Source organism: Eulemur rufifrons, chromosome 2 (genome assembly GCF_041146395.1).
Source record: "Eulemur rufifrons isolate Redbay chromosome 2, OSU_ERuf_1, whole genome shotgun sequence".
Lineage (NCBI taxonomy): Eukaryota > Metazoa > Chordata > Mammalia > Primates > Lemuridae > Eulemur > Eulemur rufifrons.
This window is the reverse complement of record NC_090984.1, coordinates 24,313,852-24,336,763: the sequence shown is the minus strand read 5'-3', so window position 1 is coordinate 24,336,763 and position 22,912 is coordinate 24,313,852. Positions and strand designations below refer to the sequence as shown.

The 22,912-nt window shown below is 48.8% G+C and overlaps 1 protein-coding gene across 1 annotated transcript; it reads right to left on the bottom strand.

Annotated features, from left to right (window-relative positions):
* Positions 1-11,316: 11,316 nt before the first annotated feature.
* Positions 11,317-17,779, bottom strand: GRAMD2A (GRAM domain containing 2A). The gene is given in 11 exon segments (XM_069491884.1): positions 11,317-11,425; positions 12,236-12,356; positions 12,359-12,414; positions 12,541-12,683; positions 13,638-13,700; positions 14,580-14,651; positions 14,933-15,031; positions 15,659-15,762; positions 16,383-16,458; positions 16,820-16,877; positions 17,697-17,779. Coding segments are annotated over 11 exon segments (984 nt in total).
* Between the last annotated feature and the right edge of the window lie 5,133 nt (positions 17,780-22,912).

Below are 22,912 nucleotides of genomic sequence, written 5' to 3'. Positions count from 1 at the left end.
CATTCTTTTCTCTTCTTAAAGCCTTCCCACTTGCCATTCTCTCCCACACTCTTTCCCATACTCCTCAACAGAGAAACTTCTGTGTGATCTCTTCCTCAAGGAAATCATCCCTGATGTACCAGACTAGTTTGCTTTTCTTGTTAATTCCTTACAATCATGAATCCTTCCAGTGTGCCCAAATCACACAGAATTTTTCATGTTATGTCCCTCTTTCCCACTAAACTATGAGAGCCATGGAGGCCAAGGACCATATCTGACTTGTTCACTATTGAGTTCCTGCTGCTTAATGTAGTGCCTGGTACATAGACATAACTATTTGTTGAATGGGTAAATTGTTGAATATAGGAACTATTTATCAAAAAGTAGCCTATCATCCTCCTATGACATAGCAGCAGAAGTCAAAATGCAACATTAATCAGTATAACTTTTCATGCTTGTGTAAGAGCAAGCTGTTGAGGGGAATGGGGGTTGACGAACTTAAGCAACCTGACAGAAAATAAGGAACTTACTAAACATGTAAATCTAAGCACAGACATCTCTTCAATTTATCTGCTGATTTTTTAGAGATTTCACATTTTACATAGTTCTAATCCATGCGTAAGCACTATCTTAATTCTGCTTTTTCCAAATTTCCACGGGTAATCATTGTTTACTTGTTAAGTTTAAAGGTAACATGGGGTTGTCATTTCCTCACTGTTGGGCTTTTTGGTGAGTTCTGATTTGAGACTGTTACGAGTAGCAATACTGGCAAACATTCTTCAAAAATAAATTTATTTCAAATTTACTCCTTGAGGAATACACAAGTGGGATTAAGACATCAAAACATGAACAATTTATATGCCATCATATAGATAGCCAGAGAATTATCTAAAAAGAAATATAAAGTACCATTAAAATTGTATAATACAAACCTATATCTAGTTCCCTATAGCCCTACCAACATTGAGTTTTATGTTTGTTTACATTGATTTCCTGAAGTTTAACAGATAACTAACATTTATTGAGTTCTTCCCATGTATCTAAGGATTTGACATGAATAAGACCAGTTAATAATCACCATAAATCTATAAGATAAGTACTATTGTTATCCCTCTTTTAGAGATGAGGAAACTGAGGCTTAGAGTTGCCCAAGTTGAAGAAATTGAAGAGATTTAAATGTAGATATACTGATTCCGGAACCTGTACTCTTAATCATGTTGTATTATCTCCTGGTTGTTTGTTAGTGGTACTGTTTTCTTTTGTTTTATCTAATAGAAAAATTGCTATTATGAACAAAATAAAAACTGACTGTAGCCTTTCTGATTCCAGGAGTGTAGTATAATTTTTTGCTAGAGAGCTTGTTTTATTGAGGTGAACATCTAGATGGACCTTTTTGGTTGACCTCTGGTGTTTAGCTTGTGTGGGCCAGGAGGATAATAGAGAGATCCAAATAATAAAAAGAAATTTGGATTTTCACTGGATGCTCTAGAGAAAGAGAATGAGGCCTAGGAAAGAAAGAAGTAGGGCAGGACAGTGAAGAAAACTGAGATGGAAAATGTCCCAAAAACATGGCAGGAGACAGGGGCCTACTGGAGAACATGGCCACTGAGAAGTTCCCTACTGTAGCACATGGCTGTTAAATTTCTATAAACAATCCTCTATGCATTGAATTTGAAGTTTCTGTTTTGTGGTGTACCCTTGCATTAACTCTAAATCTTTCATGCAATTTGGATACACCCACCCTTGGTGGTGGATCATTTGGAGGAATGAAGGATGAGGAGTGGCATATCAGGAGGCAAAAAAGTAAGGGCCAAAGGACAAGCAGGCAACAACATAGCTTGACCCAGGAGATACAGAAGAACCTTGGAAACCCTTGGAGAAACTGAGCCCTTAGGACTTCCCACAATGGTTGGAAGTGGGTCTTTGGCCATCTTCATATTGAAGGAATGACCCCTAAACATTAAATTTCGGGAGGTTGTCCAGGTTGGAAACTTCTGGGTTACACTCAAGTGAGAAAGAACTTTTGTTGAACCACAGTAAAATAAATTTGACTTACTGGCAGCATTTGTCACAGCCTCTGCCTTGATGTATGATAATTGGCTTCCAGGACACTACACTCTTCTGGTTTTCCTCCTTCCTCATCAGGCGCTCCTCAGTTTCCTTTGCTAGTTTCTCCCTTTCTTCCTGATCTCTTATTGATGGTGTGCCACAGGCCTCAGTCCTCCATCCTTTCCTGCGTCAACAGACACTCAGTCCCTTGGTGATCTCATCTAGTTTCATGCTTTTAAATACCATCTATATGCTGATAGCTTCCAAATTTTTATCTCCCAGACTTCTCCCCTGAATTCCAGACTCGTATAGTCTATTGCCCAATTGATTTCTGCACTTGGATATCTAAAACTCATCTCAAACTTAACATGTCCAATACTACATTTCTGATCTTCTTCCCTAAAGCTGTACCACTCATGGCTTTCTCCATCTCCATCCTTTCAAGCCAAAAAACATGGAGTCATCCTTATTATTCTTTTTCCCTGATACCCTATCTCCAATTTGACAGGCAATCCTGTTCTTTTTACCTTCAGAATATATCCAGAATCTTCCCATTTCCACCATCTCTGTGTCTACCACCCTAGTGAGAGTCGCCATCCTCTCTTACTTGGATTACCACAAGTCTCCTAACTGATCTCCCTGCTTCCACCTTTCCCTCTGTAGCAGCCAAGGATGATCCTTTGTAAACCTATATAATAAAATGTTATTATTCACTCATCTGCTCCCCATTTTATTGAGATTCAAAACCAAAGTTCTTAAAAGTGATATGACCTCCTTGTCTCTGTCCCCACTTTGACCTAATCTCCAGCTACACCTACATCCTTGCTGTTCCTGAACAAGCCAGGCATCCTCCCACTCTACCTGGAATGTTCTACAAAGCTCATTCTCTCACTTCTTTGAAGTCTTTGCTTAAATATCAGTTTCTCAACTGGACTTTCCCTGACACCATCTTTTAATTACAATATCCTATTAGCAGTTCCAATCCCCCTTTTCTTGTTCTACATTTTTTTCTTTCTCCCTTAGCAATTATCACCTTCTAACATACTGTGTAATTTATTTATTATCTTTATTATGCCTATCTTCCTCTCCTCACCACTAGAATATATAAGCTCCATGAAGGCAAAGATCTTTATTTGCTTGGTTCACTAATATATTCCAAGCACTTAGCACAGTTCCCAGCCTATAGTAGGCACTCAATGATTATTAGTTGGATGAAAAAAGTAAAATCTGTCCCCCCTACCAATAGAATGAGAATAGGAATCCACAATTTTGTACAACACAGGCATTTTCCTTTAGACCAGGAATCTGCAAACTTTTTCTTAAAGGGCCATACAGTAAATATTTTAGGCTGACAGGTCATATGGTCTCTGGTAACTACTCAGCTAGGCCTGGAGCTCCAGAGTGGCCAGAGACAATACATAAACAAATGGGCGTGGCTGGGTTCCAATAAAACTGTGTGTTTACAAAAAACTGGCCAGCAAGCTGTACTTCCACTGATTCCTGCTTTAGACAAAGACACATCTTGGTAAATCAGCTCTCTTCATTGACAGGCCAGGCTCTATTCATCCGCTCTCCCAATTGTCAGAAACAAAACTAGAAGTTTGAATGCTAACGTAGCAAAATAACAGAACAGTAGCTTCTCTGCCTGCAGGAAGATTGGGGACATTCCCTACTCAGTGTGGCCCTTGAGTAAGTTGTGACTTGGTCTAGGTCGGGGGAGAGAAATCCTGATATCAGCCATTTTCTTGCTAATGAGTCTTGAGCTCATTATCTATAGCTTTGGAGTACCCTCTAGAGGTTTCTAATACACAGAATGATCTACTTCTGAGCCTCTTTTCTCTGTGCCATTAAGTTCTTTGGCATTAGCAATGAATTTCCTGTGGCAAGGAAAAGATTTTTACTCTTATCAGCTATTTTAAAAGTCAATAGACTGATGTAGTTGGTTCTGAAAATATCTGCCAACATTCTGTGGTCCAGGCCCTCATTTCCTGCCATCTAGACCAATGATTCTCAATTAGGGGCAGTTTTACCCCCCAGGAGACATTTGGCAATATCTGGAGACAGTTTTGTTTGTCACAACCGGGGTGTGGGGAGTGCTGCTGGCACCAGGCAAGCAAAGGCCAGGGATGTGGCCAAGCATCTTAGAATACACAAGATAACCCCTATAACAACTATCCAGCTCAAAATGTCAATAGTGCTGAGACTGAGAAACCATGATCTAGATAGACTATTCTACTGTACTTTCCTTCCACATCGTACTCCACTGCCAAACCGATATTCCTAAACCATCAAACTATCCATGATTCCTACACTCCAATAGCTCCAGTAGCTCCTCACTGCCTAGAAAACCAAGTCTTTTCTTCTCATCCTAGCATTTAATCCTGGGGTTTTTTGCCCACTTGCGTATCTGTTCTGTGGCAGAAACTCTGCTTCTCCCCAGTTTCTACCTGCACGGCCCTCCTCACCACCATCCTTTTTACTGATGTTAACCCTCAAACACATTTAGGGAGAATCCTCCCCACATCTCTCCTTGGATCCAAATCTTACTCATTCTTTGAAGCCCACACACACTGCACGCCCCTGTGCCACTGAGTCAGTCTGTACCATTCCTTTTTACTCTCACCATGAGCTCACCAGTCTTGCACCGTTGTGCAGCTATTCCATCTTGCCTCCTCAGTAAACTCCTTGAAGGGGTCCATATCGTATTTCTGGTCTACTGATCTCAGTTTCCACAGCATAAAGTATATTGTTTTATTGAGAGTCTCTTGTATTGAGAGTCAAATGAGATAATGAGAATAAAAAGCACCCTGTATAGGGCCTGGTACACAGTTAAGTGCTCAGAAAATTTTAGTGTCACAGTATCTACAGAAGCATACATTCAGGAGCCCATAGAAGGTGCTTAATAAACTGTTTAAATGTAGTTATGTGCTAGAGAGAGCATGCCATTCAGACCAGCCTGGTAGTTGGAACTAACAGCAAAGAAAAACTTCCATCAGAAATCCTACACCAATTAACACGCCTTCATGCTAGACTGAATCCAGGAGCAGTGGGTGTCACATTTTCCCAAAGTGGTGCCTAAGCCAACCTTTCTGCTTTTAGCAAGTTAATGAACAGCTTATGAATAACACTTTGCCTACTCTGGCCCAATTTAGAAGGCTGCCAATAGGATAAGATACCAATATGCCACACTCTCTGCTTTACTGAGGACCCACCCGGCTGTATTCCTCCTAAGTGCTTCTGCTTTCAGCCACTGGAGAGTCTGATGTCCCTAAAGAAGTCACACAGTGGGATGAGGCTGCAGCGAGAGCCTGGCCTTTCCCCTAACGGAAGAAAGCCTTGTCTCAGATCCTGTGAGGGAAGAAGCGAGTGGGGGCATGGCATTCTGAGCAGCCCAGGTTTGGCTTTGGGCCAGGCACTGAGTGGCAAACAAGAAGGAACACATTCCGGGAAGGCAAGGAGCCCTGCCAACGTGAAGGCGGCCCAGCAAGCAGGGCCCCGCTGGGCGCCAGGTGCTCCTTGGCTCCCTGGAGGTCAGGCACGCAGAGGGATGAACTCAGGTTTCTCTGGATTATCATTTCAGAGGCTTAACCGCCTCCCTCCCTCTCACTTTCAGTGAACAAAGCATATGTAACTGTTAAATTTTAAACCTCTCTACTCTAGGGTCCAGCTCGTGCTCTCTAAATAAAGGTAAGAGGAGAGAGGGTGTTGTTGCCATAGGGAAATCACACTTCACAGCAGCCAGCTTTCTGCAATTCTGTGCTCCTCATAACGAGGGCAGGTCAGGGGAAGAGCTGGGATTTCTACGCCCTAGAAGCTAAGCTCTTCACCCTGACCCTCCACCCTCGCAGGCCAGACACACAGGCTTGTTCTTCATACCTGCCAGTTCTGCCTTTCTACTGCCAGACCTTGGGAAAGTCTGGAGAGCCCTTGGACACGCTTTCCTTCCAGAATCGCCGCAGGCCTGTCCCAAGCGGTAAGAGAAGGGAGAGGAGGAGAGGGCCAGAGGGGACAGGAATAGAGCCGCTTTTTGGGGGAAGCAGCTACACAGGTTTGTGTGAAGATCCCCGTCGGATTGGTAGATGCACTGGACTTAGGAGAGGCCTGGGCCCATTTTCACCCAGCAAGGAGATAGCGGGGACCTTTTTCTGAGAAAGGAGAATGAAGTCTGTTAGCCTTTTGGCTCTGGGTCTTCTTGCTGGACTTTGCTGCCACCTAGTGGGTCAGTTGTCATCTTTTCCTCCTCAGAGGGAGACAAGCAGCCTTGGACTGAGCCTGGGATCTGGCCTCAGTCCAGTCCTGAGGCCAACTGCAGTCCTAGGACTCCCTGATTCAGCTAGGAGAGGAGCAGCTTGGGCTTCGAGACCTCACTCAGTTTGGTAGGTGTCCTGATGCCGTGGCAACCAGGTAGGAGGGCCATGGCTGGCTGGCTGGGTGGGCACCTAGGAGTGGGGGAAGGGCCATTTCTCATTCCCAGGCCCTCTCCTCTGGGATGAAGTTCTCTCTGACCTCCCCTCATTCCTGGATGCCCTTTTCACTAGTAACCCTGCCCCTCCCGTGACCCGGATTCCCTGGCTAAGGGCCCATGTTGCAAAATTGAGGCTCTAGCATAACATATTAATGTATTTCCTTCTGTTTCCCCAAATTTAAGGCAGTTATTTCTCCCTTATAAAGTCAGCTCATTTCACCTTAAAAATTACAAATATGATTATATGCCTTCTCCATGATGCTACTGCTATGAACCCAACCCTGGGAATAGTGAGAAGGAGGCATATTTTAAAGAGTTTTATTGGTTATCTCTAAGTCATATCAGCTGTATTTTTCTGTATCTTATATCCAGGTGTTTATTTCCTCTAGCAAAGGAAAGAACTTGGTTTCAGCAACCATTCATCCACCCTCTGAGCCCCAAACTTTCAGATCTGAGCTACAACCCAGGGAGTGTATAAAATCCAAACTCCTCTCCTGCCTACCTTATCAACCTCTTTAAATTTTAAAAAACTGTGGTAAAATACACCTAAAATTTACCATCTTAACTATTTTTAAGTGTACAGTTCAGTAGTGTTAAGTAAATTCACATTGTTGTGCAACCAATCTCCAGAACTCTTCATCTTGCAAAATTGAAACTCTGTACCCACTAAACAATAACTTATTTCTCCCTCCTCTCAGCCCCTGACAACCACCATTCTGCTTTTTGTCTCTATGATTTTGGCTATTCCAAGTACCTTGTAGAAGTGGAATCATACAGTATTTGTCTTTTTTGAGAGGGGGACTGGCTTTTTACTTAGCATAATGTCCTCAAGTTTCATCCATGTTATAGCATGTGTCAGAATTGTCTTCCTTCTCAAAGCTGAATAATATTCCATTGTATGTATTATATATACATTTTGTTTATCCACTTGTCCATCAATGGACACTTGGATTGTTTCTACCTTCAGGTTATTGTGCATATACGCTGCTATGAACATGAGTGTTCAAATATTCAAGACCCTGCTTTCAATTTTTTCGGGTACATACTCAGAAGTGAAATTGCTGGATCATTTGGTAATTCTATTTTTATTTTTTTGAGTAACCATCATACTGTTTTACAAAGTGGTTATACTACTTTACATTTCTACTAATAGTGCACAGGAGTTCCAAGTTTTCCATATCCTTGCCAACACTTATTTTCTGTTTCTTTGTTAGTAGCCATCCTAATGAGTGTGAGGTGATATCTTATTGTAGTTTTGATTGACATTTCCCTAATGATCAGTGATGTTGGGCATCCTTTCATTGGTTATTGGCCATTTGTATGTCTTCTTTTGAGAAATGGCAGTTCAGGTCATTTGGTTGGTTGTTGTTGGGTCATTTAGTTGTTTGTTGTTGGGTCATTTAGTTGTTTGAGTCATTTGGTTGGTTGTTGTTGAGTTGACCTCTCCAACTTCTTTTTATGTCACTCTCCCATTTGGTTAGTATCCTAGGATACTGACATGCAGTGTCTCTGTTCCTCAGGGATATATATGCCTTTTCCTACCTTTTGCAGTTGCTGATCCCTTTTCCAGGAATGTTCTTTTCCCAGCTCCTCCCATGACTGGTTCCTTATCCTTTAGGAAATCTGCTTGTCACTTCAGAAAACTTTCTTCGACCACATCATTGAAAGCCATCTCCCTCTTTATCTATATCACTGTTTCTTTTCTTCATGGAACTTAATTGCAATCTGCAATTACCTTGTTTGTCTACATATTTACTTGGAATTTACTTTTACATGGAATGTAAGTTCAATGCCACTGGGACACAGACATTGCCTTACATATTCACTGCTATATCTCCAGTTCCTGGCTTAGTACATGGCACATAGTCTCAACTCAATAGTATTTATTGAATGAATGAATCACTACTAGAGGGGGGCATTGTAGGGAGAACGAGGAAAGGTGATATGGCTCAAATTGTAATTTTACCTCCATACCTAGGCTCTAAGTCATAGAAAAGGCCACAGGAGTTTTCTGGCTGAGTTCCATACCTTAATTCCTGAATCAGAAGCATGGTACTATTTCAGTAGGCACATGGCTTTAGAGTAGCCCAGGAGAAATGGGGAACCATCCCCAGTGTCCACCCAACAGAGGCAGGAGGCTGTAGAGGTTTACTGTGGCCATCCTCTCCCTTCCCCATACACCTGAGGTGTAAGCCAGCTCAGCTAAAGTCCTTTGAGATTAGCAGAGTATTTGGGATTCTGGGAATGACGTGGGCTCCATCGGTCACCTTGGTGCTGAGTATGTCAGTAAGACTACCTTCAGTGAATAGTCAAAGGACAAAAATGAACTCTCCATACCATAGGATGCTAGAAAAATCAGGTTTTTTATTTTAAAATATTTTAAAAAGCTAAGCTCATAGTGGAACAACCCAAGGGTGGTTGAACCAAACTTTGAGGGAATTAGATGAGCATGAGCCAATGCAAGCAGGTCAATATAAATACACATGGTTTATAAACAAGCACAATAAAAGGTACAGTGGCCCCAGAGGACCAGGCTGGGGACAAAAGGGAGAAACAGAAAGCCTTCCAGAGGGACAGGCACAGCCACACCACTCAAAGCCCAGGGCCCCAAGCACGACTCCAAAACCACCTACCCTACTGCATGCCTCTCGCCCTTTCTGAGCCTGAAGTATAGCTGAAAACTAGGTTCACCAGCATCTTGGCACATTCACCTATGACTTGGCACCTCTTGAGGCCTCTGGCTCAACCTAGCAAGGCTGAGAATGGTTTTGTTCACCTCCATGAGGGAGGGGAAGTGCTGGGGCAAGGATTATTTCCCTGAAAATATGATGGAAAAGATTGATGAAAAGGGCTGATTCAAAGAAAAAAAAAAAAAAGGGCTGGATATTCATCCAGTGTGGCACTTTAAGGAGAATGGAACAGTGAGTTTCGCCTGAGACATACAGATTTGGTGTAAGCAACACACACAGCCAGACTATAAGCTTAATCCTAGAAACTGGGATGGGAAGAGGATGAAGAGACCTCCAGTCTGAGCTCAGGGAGTTGTCACTTTCTATCAGTCCCCCCAATCCTCAGTTGGGTTTTGTAATAAACAGGACAGATAATCATGGCTCTGCAATAAATAATTTCCACCTGAATTTCTTCCCCTAGTTAACCTCTCAGTGTCTGAAGAGGGGAAAACAGTGACTATTTCTGACACCCCCCACCCCATCACCAATGACTCTCCCTGATACCTCTGGACCCCTAACTTAAGGCCCTTCTAGAACCTCCAAAGGCACTATCTTAGCAGATGAAGTCCCAGGGAGATCAGACCAGAGTTCTGGGGCACCGGGAAGCTCTTATGAATAGAGAAGGCCCTGACAGAGAAGGAGGAATCTCCAAGGCAAACTCCATGTCCAGCCTTCTCCTCCCCTATCTCTTTTGTCCCCAAAGGTATCAGACGGACCCCACTGGCCTGTTTCCTGCACTACACCAGGCCCACCTTGGACACCACCACCTTATTAATGGAGAACAGACCCCATGAAATGGAGGACCCTCCTCTATGACCTGAAACACACTGACTGCAGGTGATGTGAGTGAGCCCTGCCCTGTAATGGCCCAACACCAACACACCTGGCTGCCCAGCCAAGCCTCCCTAACAGGCTGCTCTTGGCCATGCCCAAGATGCAGGCAATCAGGCAGGAAGTACACAGCAAGACCTCAAATCAAAGCCTCCATCCTTCCCATCCCCTATTTCCAGGGCCTGGGACACCTTGGAAATGTTTGGCACACCTGGGCAAGACCCAGTACCAGGTCTGTGGCCACAGTGATCAAAAGCCCTGCTCCACCCGTCCCACCAGAAAGCGAGAGCTGAGAACATGGAATTCTAGGAGTTCTCCTTCCCAGCCCCTGCCACCATCCCCTGCTGCGGGCAGCATCTTCCCAAGTTCAGCCAGCCTCCTTATGAGGGGCCAGCACAGAGCCTCAGCCCAGAGCATGAAAATTCGCCTCCTGCTGGAATCCTGGCCACGAGCCCTCCTCTCTGCGTTTGCAGCCCTCAGCAGGCCCCTGGCTCCGTGGGAGGAGAGTGTGCAGGGGGAGCAGAGCCCACACTGCTGGTTTGTGTTCTGGCCTCTGACCCCACCACTGGAGTGAGCCATGTGACAGAGAGCCACGTTCCAGGTATCAAAGCATGGCTTTGTCCCTTGAGGTGGCCTCCAGTGTTCTGCCTGTGTGCCAGAACTGTTTCCAAGGAGCAGGTTAAATTTTTTTCTCATTTAAGTGGTTGCTGAAGCTTAGTGTACAGAATTCCTCAGCTGGTTCCAAAAACTCTGGCTTTTTGTTTGAGTCCAAAAATTGTAGGAGCCAGTTACTCTGTAAACAGTACTTCAGATCACTCATTGAGGGAGGGAGAAGAGTTGGGGGAAGGGAGAGGGATCTGGAATATTTTCCTTCGTACTCAATCTCAGCACAGCAGCAGCATAAACCCAGGAGATCGTTGGTGGAGACTTAGCACCCAGAGAATCTTCTTGGAGAAGGAGTGGGAACAAAGGCCAAGTGGCTGTTACCTGCACACAGGAAAGATGCCCAGATCAGGGAAAGAGCCCAGAAGACAGAAGACATGGGCAGAAGAGCCGGTGACACCTTTCTTCCTGCCCCCCACCACATACACACACACTGAGAGTGGGCCAGAGTGGGATCTGTGTACCCTGCACCCACTGCCCAACCTTGCTAGGACCATCAAACCAGCTAGCTTAAAACAAGTCAGCCAGACAGCCTGGCCCTAGGTTTTTGGCCCCTGTCCTCAACCCTCAATCCCACAGGCATTAGGAAGAAAAAAGGCCTCACCTGTGCCCAGGGACCGAGCCATCCCAATTCAAGGAGCATAACTGCTGTTCTAGCTGAGAGATGCGGAACGCCAGATAGGATGAGGACATGACCAAGAAGCAGATCCTGGAGAAAGAGGGGCAAGAAAGAGTTGAATATTTTTTCCAGAAAAGGGGCATTTTTGGAGGCTCACCAGAAATAGTGGGACCTTAAGCTACTCTTGCAATTGGAAGACTTAAAGAGCCCTTTGTCATTCAGCTGTGTTCAGGCCTGGGCATCTTTCTTCCCAGAGGCCACATGAGGGTCCTGAGACATCCCCACCCAGGTGGCCCTGCAGCCCAGCAGGAGTTCTGGGACCTTTGTCTGAGCCCTAAGGTGGTAGGCCCATTTCCACAGCAGGCACTGAGGTTGACGGTCAAAACCCAGCCAGCACAGCCAGAGGAGGCTAAAGGGATAAGCCATGGGAAAGCTGGGGGCTGGCTCTTCATGGAACTTCCTACCATGCTCGGCACTCCACCGGTTCTTAGACAGAGGTACAGACAAGTCAGGGGTTCCAGAAACTGCTCTAGTGGTAGGCAGTGGGGAGGCTTTTCCCTAGTCAGTATTTTCCTTCAGCTGATGGCCCTCTCCAATTTTGCCAGCCTCCTCCTCTCCAATCCTGTGCAGCAACTTTTCCTTCTCTCAGCTGTTCCATATCCTGCCCCTCCCCACTGCACAGTCTTAACCCTAAATTACAGGGTGTAATGAACAAAAATGGAGATCCTTTCTCTTGCTACAGAAGGGCACGCCACGTGGCCTTCAGACACTACCCAAGAGCTTGAAATTTGACTCAGAACTTTCCCCTGGCTCTGGATAGTGATCTCCCCACACTCCAAAGCCCCTGTTCCAAACACCTAGACACCAGGTGGGTCTGCCCCCGCCCCCAAAGTCACCTACAGCACAAAGAAGACCTTGAAGAGCCGGTAGTCCCAGAGCTTCGGCTCCCTGTCACTCTTGGGCTCCTCTTCCAGCTCGTCGTCCTCACAGACAGCATCCCCTGCAACGGGAGAACACCCAGCTTGGGGCATGCATACTTCCCCCCATTTTCTGAAGATGCTCAGGCTCTTGACTTTTCCATGTGGATTTGGAGAAGGAAAGAATCAGCTCTCAGAAGCCCTGCTGGCTGTGAGCCCTTTCCACTAGGAAAAGAGAAAGTCTGGCCTTTGCGAACAGTTGCCGTGGTCAAGCCCCTGAACTCACCAGACCTTGGAGGCTTTCTGGAGGGGAAGATACTGTCTGTGGAGTCCATGGATGCCTGAGGGATACAAGGGATGTTGTCTGGGAGGGACAAGGACCTGGAGGCAGGGCACACTTTTCTCCACTTCATCTCGGGGATGAAGACTTCCTGCAGAAAAGACAGGAGAAGCCGTCTCACCTTGGCCCTTGGGATCTCACTTGCCCTAAGGGGCCCACACCAGGTTTATCAGAGCTTTCTCCAGACATTACCCACATGGAGGCCTAGCCAGGGATGGAAGCAGGTACGAGGGGCTGGGGGACAGTTGCCATAGCCACATGTCTCTCCTGTCTGCTTTCTTGCTGTGACTAGCCATCTGCCCAGGAAACAATGTCTTTGAAGGCTGCTAGTATAGAACCACGGTGGGATCTTAGATGTAAGCCAACCCAGGTGCATGACCAAGTGCTTGGCACAATGTGTCTTAGATTAGTTATGGCTCCTTCTGTTCTAGGCCCTGACCCTGAGCAAGTCACTGACCTTGGCAGGGGGAACTTAGAGTCCCCATCAACAAAAATGGGAACATCACCTTCTATTCCCTGTGTGGTATTATGCATATTGCATGCTTGGCTAAATGCTTAATAGTTACTGAAGGAGACTTCAAACAACCTGGGGTTATTTCTACCTCTATCCCTGCCCTAGAAACTCAGCTCTGCCTACCCGGGGGCCCCACCTGCCAAAAGAAACTGCTGAGACCTCAGCCAATCCAAAATAAGTCTATCTGGCTTCAGTAATAGCCTTTGGAGTTCTTTCCCAGAGACATCTCTATCCTCTTGAAGGCCCTCCTGACTCAGCCAAAGGAAACAGGATGGATCACTGGCCCTGTGTCCACACAGGCGTGGGACCCAACCTGGCCAGTGTTCTGGGGGCTGGACTTCTGTTCTCGGGAAGTCAGCAAATCTGCCGAGGCTCTGCATGGTAGAACATGACAGGTTTCGGGGTGCCCCAGCACAGCATTGAGCCTGGTGCCCCAGTTCTGCATTGTGGGCCCCTCCTGGGATGCCCTGGTGCCTCAGAGTTACGGGCACTCTCAGGCCAGCAGCCTTTCCTCCCAGCCCTGGCTCTCACCAGAGACTTGCACGCTGCTTCCTCCGGAAATTCTCTTACACTCAGACTCTTTTTGCTGGAAGGCTGAGGAGGAAAGGGAACATGGGTCACTTGTCCATCTGGAACAGGCAAAGTCAGGTGTGGGGAAGCCTTAGCACTCTCCAAGATAGCTCTACCTCCAAATAAGCCACTTCGTGTCGTGTCGGGGAAGCCCAACTCCCAGAGTTTGCAGGGGGTCTCCGTTTAATGCTGGAGCAGAGGGCAAATGGCAGGCACCTGACTCTCCCGTGCTGCTGCCCCTCCCCTCCACTCAGCATGGGCCAGAGAGAGTTGTAGGGCATGTGGGCAACAGCCACCTGCTTCCATCTATCTGTACGTTAAGGAAGCACAGCGAGGGCATACAGATCCACACACGGTCCCCGACTAAAATGGTTCAGCTTCAGATGTTTCGACTTTACCATGGTGCGAAAGCAATACACATTCAGTAGAAACTGTATTTCGAATACCCATACAACCATTGTTTTTCACTTTCAGTACAGTATTCAATAAATTACATGAGATATTCAACAATTTACAATAAAATAGGCTTTGTGTTAGATGATTTTGCCGAATTGTAGACTAATGTGTGTATCCTGAGCATGTTTAAGGTAGGCTAAGCTAGGTTAGGCACACCGTATTAAATGCATCTTCGACTGATGATATTTTCAACTTATCAGGACATATCCCCATCATAAGTCAAGGAGCATCTGTTCATAGGGACATTCAAGGGCCCACTGGCCTCAGAAAGACATGCTCACAAGTAGTGCCTCTGGTACATTGAGCCTAAGCCTTTCACTCCCCTGTCCCTGCCCCTGCTCCCTGTGCTAGAGAGATAGGCCGCCCTCCCCCAGCACCCCTGTCCCAAGCCCTGAGTCCAGGCCTGGGCAGCCTCCCTGGCCCAGCTCCCACTCCTGAGCTCCATACCTGGAGGTGGGTGCAGACTCTCCTCAGCATGTCATACACACTGTCCCGGGAGAGCAGTGACACGAAGACATACTGGGACATGGAAAGAAAACAAAGGATGGAGTGAGATGAGACCCCTTACTGTGCCAGCAGCCCCCCTCCATGAATTGGGGACAGGCCCACAGGGATTTTAGGCCAACAAGACCTTGCCTAGGAACCGCTCTTCCAGCTTATTACATGTCCTAAAATATCCACTGGAGAGCTGCAAGGTGGAGCAAAGTAAAGATCTGGGAGAGTGCTCGAGTCAGGCTGGGGGCTCCCAGGGATGGGATGGGGAGACTGACAAGGGAGTGCTGGCCCAGAGACTCACGGACCTTCTGGCTGGTGTTGGTGGTGATGGCCAGTCCATTGGGAAGGAGCCGTGCCATCTTGTGTTTTTTGATCATTTGTACAGACACCACCGGAATGACCACCTGGGAGGGAGAAGCATGCTTCTCTCAGGACTCACCCCCAAGTCCCTTTGCTCCCTGCATAAGACCCCAGCCATAGCTGGCTATGAGCCAAGCATGGACACCATGAAGAGACCTGGCTCCACCTGGGGAAGGATCTGAACCATCCACCTTCTCATCTAGCTTCCTCTCACCCCTCTGCCCCAGCCTTGACAGTCCATGCCACTCTGGGCTCTCCTAGGTATGATCCTTGTTATCCCTGGGGCCAAGGACGCTTGCTTTGGAGAATCCCACACTCTAGTAATGGCGTTCCCTGAGCTACTTCTTGGCCACAGTTGTGGCTCCCCCTAAGTGCATATCCTGCCCTGATTCTGAAGGCATTTCTGAGATACCCAGAGGCAGAATAATTTGGCTGTGAACCATTCAGGCCAGCTCAGGCCAGATGTGGGGTCTAGACTGGGACCCCTGTTTTAGAAGGGGCAGTACTACTTCCCTGGACACCGGATGGGATGCCTCGAAGCTGCTTATCCAACCAGTGAGAGGCTTCACCAAGGGCCCAGTGTGCAGAGGGACAGGCATGACTTGAGGCCTGCCCACAGGGCTGGGGCTGGGCCTCGCTGGGCCATGGCAGCCCTTACCACTCATTACTACCTTGACATCCTTGCCAAAGAGGCTGGCATGGAAGCAGAGCCAGTTGGGGGAGATGTAGAGCCGGCCCTGGAGAAGGAGGTCCCTCTGGAGGGCACAGGAGCACACTGGGAAGTCACAGAAGAGGAGACGTGCCATAAGCAAAGTCAGCCGGGAGCTCAGGGCTGGGTCTTCACACTCAGGGGCCCAGAGTCCAGCCTCAAGGCCTGTCTTCCTCGGACTCTCCCTTCCCCATCTGAGGCCCCAAACGATCCATCCCCCCAGCACTCTAAGGGTTCTTCTCCCGACTGCCCCTCCACCCTACCAGACTGCTAGATGCTGCAGCTTTCTCCACCCATGCCCGGCAGGGGCCAGGCAGGTTCCTGCCCTGGTCTCCATGCCTGGATTCGCACAACCTCAGGCAGAACCCTTGCCTCACTCTCCTCTGCTCTGCCCTGTCTTGAGTGTGCAGAAGCCCCCACATGCTCAGTGAGAGGCCTGAGCAGGGAAGAACAGGCACTGATAAGAGCAGAACAGAAATAATTCGGAAGCCCTGACATGTCCTCAAGAAAACTTTTATAAATCCAACTTCATATTCCAAACCAGCCCAGTTCTTATCATACTTTTGGACAAAAAAGGACTAACTACATCCAAAGGTCAGCCGGTTCCCATATCTAAATTGTGCCTTGGAGGCTCCAGGGTAGACCTGGCCCAAGGCCCCTGAGCCTGCAGGGAGACGACAGCTCACCTTTAAGAACCACCTCGTCCAAAGGGATGTCCTTAAACAGCTTGTGGTATTGCTGGTTGTATTTATTCAGTAGTGTCTGCAAACACACGGGCTGGGTCTGAGAAGCCCTGGGAGATCAGACCACCAAAAGGGCCCTGCTCCAGCCAACAGGAAACAATGCCACAGCCCCCCCTCTCCTGGGAACTTAGCATGAAGCAGTAAACAGCCAGTGGTTGTGGAGGGCTGAGTTCCAAGCATAGCTTGTCTCCTGGCGATGCTGGGTCCTGACAGGTAGCCTGTGATGGGAAGGGGATACACCACTCCCACCCAGGAAGGGACACCCACTCAGGTCTCCTGGTTTCCTGGTGACAGGCCTGGTGGCCAGGGAGCCACTGAATTCAGGCAGCCCAGGGTCCCTTCCTTGGTGAACAGTGAGAAGTCAGCCTCCGCACACTTACCCCTTCTCGGCTGCACTTCTTTATCTCTTCGCCCTTCAAGCTTTCTGGCCAGTGCAAACTGCAAAGGAGACATTCCATTCCAGGGACAAGGAACCCTTGAGTCCTGCCCATGCTTCCTCAGTGCCAATTCTGCCCTGGCTTTCAGCCAGAGCTTGGGAGAGACTGGAGACTAGGGCCCTTCTCTAGGGGCCACAGCAAGCGATAAGAACAGCAAGCACATAGCTCATCCTTGAGGAAAGACACTCCTGGATGCAGGGTGGGGTCGCTGAGAGCCCTCCTTCCCAGATGCGGGTGAGCACATGCCCTTGGGGGTATGCACGCTCTCCCAGAGATGCTTAGGAGCTGCCCACCCCTGTGTGTCCAAGACTCTCTTCCATGTCTCTGGCCCAGGCGTAAGCAGAGGAGCAGGCAGCACAGGAATAGGGACTAGTTTGGGGAGGGGGTGAGATGGAGTTGTCAGACTCACAGCTCTAGGGCCTGGCCACTGGCCATGCTCCCAGCAGGACTGCCCTCCTGCCGCTTCCTCCCTGTGGCCTCTGCAGTGAGGAGCTCAGCACAGACTCACCCGACCTGAGGGAGGCCACCAAGCTGGGGAAGGGGGAGTGGCGCTGAAATGCAAACCTTTGCCCTGGCAAAGGACAGGTGAGCAGGGAGGAGGCTGGTAACCTGAGAAGCCTGGACTCTGCTAGGTCCCAGTGCACTGGGACAGGCCTGAGGGGCAGGAGGAAGAGGCCCCAGGCAGCCGGTACCCCACCTCACAGACCTGCAAAGGGTCCCCTTTGACTCAGCCTCAAGGTCCCCTTTCTAACACGTCACCTCCTGAGGCCTTCCCAGCCCCCAATCTGTATGTATGTCTAACTGGGAAGGGGGTCCTCACCTGTAGTCCGAGGGCTCCTGAGCATTGTCCGGGTCCTCTGTGCAGGACACAGGGCTCTTCAGAGAAGCTGTCTTTCCAGGCATTTGCTAGTTGCTAGGGAGAAACAGGCCCATATCAGGAATGGGGGCTTTATAAGGACATTTGTCCCCACCAGCCCCACCATGCCCAGGGCAGCTGCCTCTGTCCCCCACCCAAGACTGGCTCTGATATTCAGGCTGAAGATGTCACATTCGGGAGGGAGGGGTTCTGGGCCGGCTGACGTGGCGGGGGTGGGAGGGGTGGGGAGTCTCACACAGCGTCTTTCCTGAAAGCCTGAAGTTCAGTTTGTGCCTGGACTGGAAGGAAAATCAATCTGTCTCACTTATCCGGAGCGTCAGGTAGCTGTTAGGCCAGGTGGAGGGAGGTCGCCAGCTCCACCCTTGAGGAGACACATAGGGAGGGGTGACTCTAAGACTTGCTCCCACCTCAAAGCAGACTTCTGAGGTACCCCGGCAGCGTTACTGTGAACTGTCAGGTTCTGGGAAAGGACACCAAGCGCAGGAGGCTTTATCAAAGCCGAACAGCTGATGCAGCTGAAGATGTGGGAGGTGGACTCCAGTCAGCCCACAGGTGACCACGGCAGGGAGGGGAGGGGCTGCCCCATACCAGGAAGTGGCCTTGGACAGAGTCAGGAGAGCTCAGTCCTGAGAGCCAAACCATCTCAAAATGTCCCAGAGAGAGGGCCCAGAAGGGAGGAGATAGTCCCTCCTTGGGCAGGTGGGGCTCCCCAGCGGCCTTCAGTTCCTGCCTCCAATAAACAGTTCCAAAGAACAGAGTTTCCCTGATCCTGCTCCTCCAGGCTTGGAACCAATAAAGGCTGAGCAGTCAAACTAGCCCTAACTGACCGGGCTCAGGGACTGACCAAGGATGAGAGGGTTTACTGGGCGCGGTGGCTCACACCTGTAATCCTAGCATTCTGGGAGGCCGAGGCGGGAGGATCGCTTGAGCCCAGGAGTTTGAGGTTGCTATGAGCTAGGCTGATCCCATGGCACTCTAGCCAGGCTAACAGAGCAAGACTCTGTCTCAAAAGAAAAAGAAAAAGGAAAAAAAAGGATGAGAGGGTAGCCAAGAAGCAGGGACAAGCCAGGGCAGCGCAGTGGTCAGGAAGAGGTAACAAGGTCAAGTGCAGTGGTCCCTCAGCCAATAAGGAGCTGAGATCTGGACACTATAAATCGCAATGCTTAGTCACACTCTTCTTTTTTGTTTCTTTTTGAGACAAGGTCTCACTCTGTTGCCCGGACTAGAGTGCAGTTGTGTCATGATAGCTCACTGCAACCTCCAACTCCTGGGTTCAAGCAATCCTCCTGCCTCAGCCTCCCAAGTAGCTGGGACTACAGGTGAGTGTCACCACACCTAGCTAATTCTTCTATTTTTTGTAGAAATGGGATCTCCCTCTTGCTCAGGCTGGTCTCGAACTCCCAGATTCAAGCAATCCTCCTGCCTCGGCCTCCCAAAGTGCTAGTCCCAGCCTAATCACACACTTCTTCAAGAGCAGAGTTATCAAGTCAGCTCAAGATCCTGCCAGGACCCTCAGAGAATAGTCTGACCCCCTCCCAGCATACCATTGTACAAATTAGGAAACAGTCCTGTCAAGGGACAGGCTGTGCCCAGTGTTACAGTGAAGAGCCAGGTGATCTCAACCACAAAATCAGCCCAGCCATAGCCATATGGCCTGGTGACCTCGGTTCTCAACCTTATAGAGAGTTTTGGCAAACATACCAATACATTTTCACTGAATCTTATGAAGTGACAGATTGTGCTAGTAATTTGACCCTTTGGCTCTCAGAGTTAATTTTTGGATTGGTTTGGTTCCATCAATTTCACATTTCACAGGGTCTTCCCCTTTGGCATCCCAAAGTGCTAGGATTACAGGCATGAGCCACCACACCTGGCCAGAATCTTTCTTCATTTGTATAATTTCTTTATTGAGAATATTAATCCTTAGTTTATGATTTTTGCAAATATTTCCCCGAATTTGTCATTTGTCTTTTAATTTTGTCTGTGGTATCTTTGCTGTACTTGTGTTTAATTATTATGTAGATTCCATCTATCTGTTTCTCACTTGGTTTGAGTCCTTCTATAGGATAGTCCCCTAAGGAGTAGCATATACAGGCCAAATCGTTGAGCCATTATAGAGCTCAAGCCTTGCAGTCCTGTGAATCCCCTAGGCCACCAGGGAAAAGCATGTAGACTCAGCTCCAAAGAATATCCGCTCCAGCCTGAAGGATGGACAAGAGATAAAGTGGGGAAACAATGAGAAGGAGCTTGAATTGTAGTTTCAGAGACAAGGAGCCTGTTCCTCAGGCACTGGAGAGTGTGATTCAAGTCCTCTGGGCTGCAGGAGCTCAGAGACACATAGATCCCTGTGGACCGAAATAATCACTGCAAGGTTCCTAGAGACAAGGAAGTTGAGCCTTATAAATTGGGTGGGATTATAATCTTGCATGGATTATATAATCTTGCGTGGATAATCATGTCTTTGCATCGATTCTTTTTTTTTTTTTTTTTTTTTGAGACAGAGTCTCACTCTGTGCCCGGGCTAGAGTGCCGTGGCATCAGCCTAGCTCACAGCAACCTCAAACTCCTGGGCTCAAGCGATCCTCCTGCCTCAGCCTCCCAGGTAGGTAGGACTACAGGCATGCGCCACCATGCCTGGCTAATTTTTTCTATATATATTTTTAGTTGTCCAGCTAATTTCTATTTTTAGTAGAGACAGGGTCTCACTCTTGTTCAGACTGGTCTCGAACTCCTGAGCTCAAACAATCCAGCCACCTCGGCCTCCCAGAGTGCTAGGATTACAGGCGTAAGCCACCGCGCCCGGCCTCTTTGCATAGATTCTAAACCAAATGCATCCTTAGGTCCAAATATCACTTTCTCAGGGACAGAAGCTTTCCCCAAGCCTAGGTGAGGAGTCCGTACTTCAGGCACCCACAGCGCCCTAATCAGAAGTCTCCCTCTCATCACACACTGTTGGTGTGCTGTGACTGTCCATCTCCGGGGGCTCTAGGAGGTCAGGGACTCTGCCTCGTCCATCACTGAACCCCCTGAGCCCGGTGCCGCCAAGGAGCAGGCACTCAGAGTGCTTGAGGAACAAGTGCTGCCGACAGCGTGAAGGCTGTGAGCGAGGACAGGAAGGCTGCACGCGTTTCTTGCAGCATCTACATAAAGAAAATCTCTCCTCTGATACCGCTGTTGGCCCAGAGGTCCAGCCTGTGGCCAAAACGAGTAAACCTGCACTGCTCTCAAAGTCATCTTCAATTCAGACTGTCTCCTAATTAGTCTTGTCTTCTCCCTATAGTGTTTGTTTAAATGAACGAAAATAAAGAAATGGGAATGATGCCACATGAAAAAGTCCAGGGCAAAGTGGTTGTTGAGTGTTCGCCAGCAAAACCAGTCAGGCAGGGGGACACCCCGTGACCAACTGGGCCCTGACCCAGAGGACCAAGAGGGAGGCTTCAACAGCAGGGGGATCAGCCTGGCTCCCCCACCCTGCCGGTGGCCTCTGTCCACTCCCACCCGCAGACTTCTCCTCTAGCCAGTGGCTCATACCCTGTGGGTCGTGAACCACCCTCCTACTCATCCCATCCCAGACTGTGGAGTCAATGTCAGAGGTCCTGAAATCCATATCTATTTTTCTGAATGAAAGCCACAAAAAATATAATTATTGTCATGAGCGAGATGGAGCAGGGGAGTGGCAGTATTTTTGACATTAAAGGGAGTAGGAAGGATTGGAAAACACCCTAGATGAGGCCCTTTGCCCCCCCCCCCCCCCCCGCTGAGGGGGCACAGCAGGTGTCTGCTTCTCTCAAGCCCAAGTCCAAAGAAATACTCCCTGAGCTTAGCACGGCAGGAGCCTGAGGGCTGCCAGCACAGGGAGGTGCCAGGAGAGGGGAGACAGAAAGGCTAGGAGAGGAAGAGGTAGTGAGTGGGAAGCCCAGAGATGCAACAGTCTAGCTACTTTCCACAGGCTCACAATACCCCACCAGGCAGATGCTCCCAAATCCACATCTCTGTCTAACCTGACACTTCCTGCCCACCTGAGCTTCAGTCCCTGCCGTCAAAGTGACTCAGCATCATCCCCCCCGCAAGCTGCTTCCTCTAAGCACCCAATATCGGAGAAAGGCCCTATTCTCCGCACAGTTATCCAAGCCAGAGTCTTCAACTCATTCTTCTCCCCACCCCACAACCAATCAAGCCCCAGGCCCTCCACCCGCCAAGATAACCCATGAAACCACCTATTTTTCTCTCTGTTCCTGCTACACCACGCGAGCCCAGGCCACCATCGGCTTTTTCCTGGATGCTGGCAATAGCTCCTTGACTACACCTGCCCCCGCCTTGCCCATGCACGGCTGCCCTTTCCCGTGTGCACACTACCAACAGGGCCACCCAGAGCTGATCCTGCTGCTCTCCTGCTCACCTTCCCTCTTTAGCCCCCAATACTTCCTCACCCCCGAACCTTCCTGCTTCTCTTCCCTCTCTCACCCCAGCACTCCCTCCCCTGCAGCACAGCCAGCTGCCTTAGCTTCCTTTCATACCTGCATGCCTTGCTAGCTTGCCTGGAATCCTTTCCATGCTCATCTACCTGGGGAGTTCCTGGTCATCTTACAAGCCCCTGTTCAAATGTCACCCCCTCTGTGAAGCCTTCCCCGGTGCTGCCCCTGCACTTACCATGCCAGACTGTGCTTGTCTGTTTACACTTCTGTCTCCCCCCATTGACTCTGAACTCCAGCAGGGGCGTGTCTTGTACATCTCTGTCTCCCCAGCACACAGCCGGCATATGGTGTTTGCTAAATGAAGGAAGGAAGGAAGGAGAGACAGAAAGAGAGATGATGACACCACAAAAGGGAGGAGGAGAGAAAAAAGCCAGGCAGTAAGAGTGAAGGGGCACAGAGAATGACTGACACCCAGCAGGAAAGGAGGAGGGAAAGGACAGGACTGAGGGGGTCAGCCCCAGCTGGGCCCTTCCCTGCAGGAGCCCTGGCCCTGCCCCAGCAGGCACTCAGCCCATACTGGTTGACTGATCAAAGGGGGAACACAGATGGCAGGCTGAAAGCACGTAGGAGAGGATAAAGTGCCCGGATGGGATGGGGCATTTGAGGGAAGCACGAGCTGGGCCCCTCCTGCTCCCCTGAAGTGTCCACTGAGCTGCACTGCCCTGGGCTGGCCATCGCAGGCAA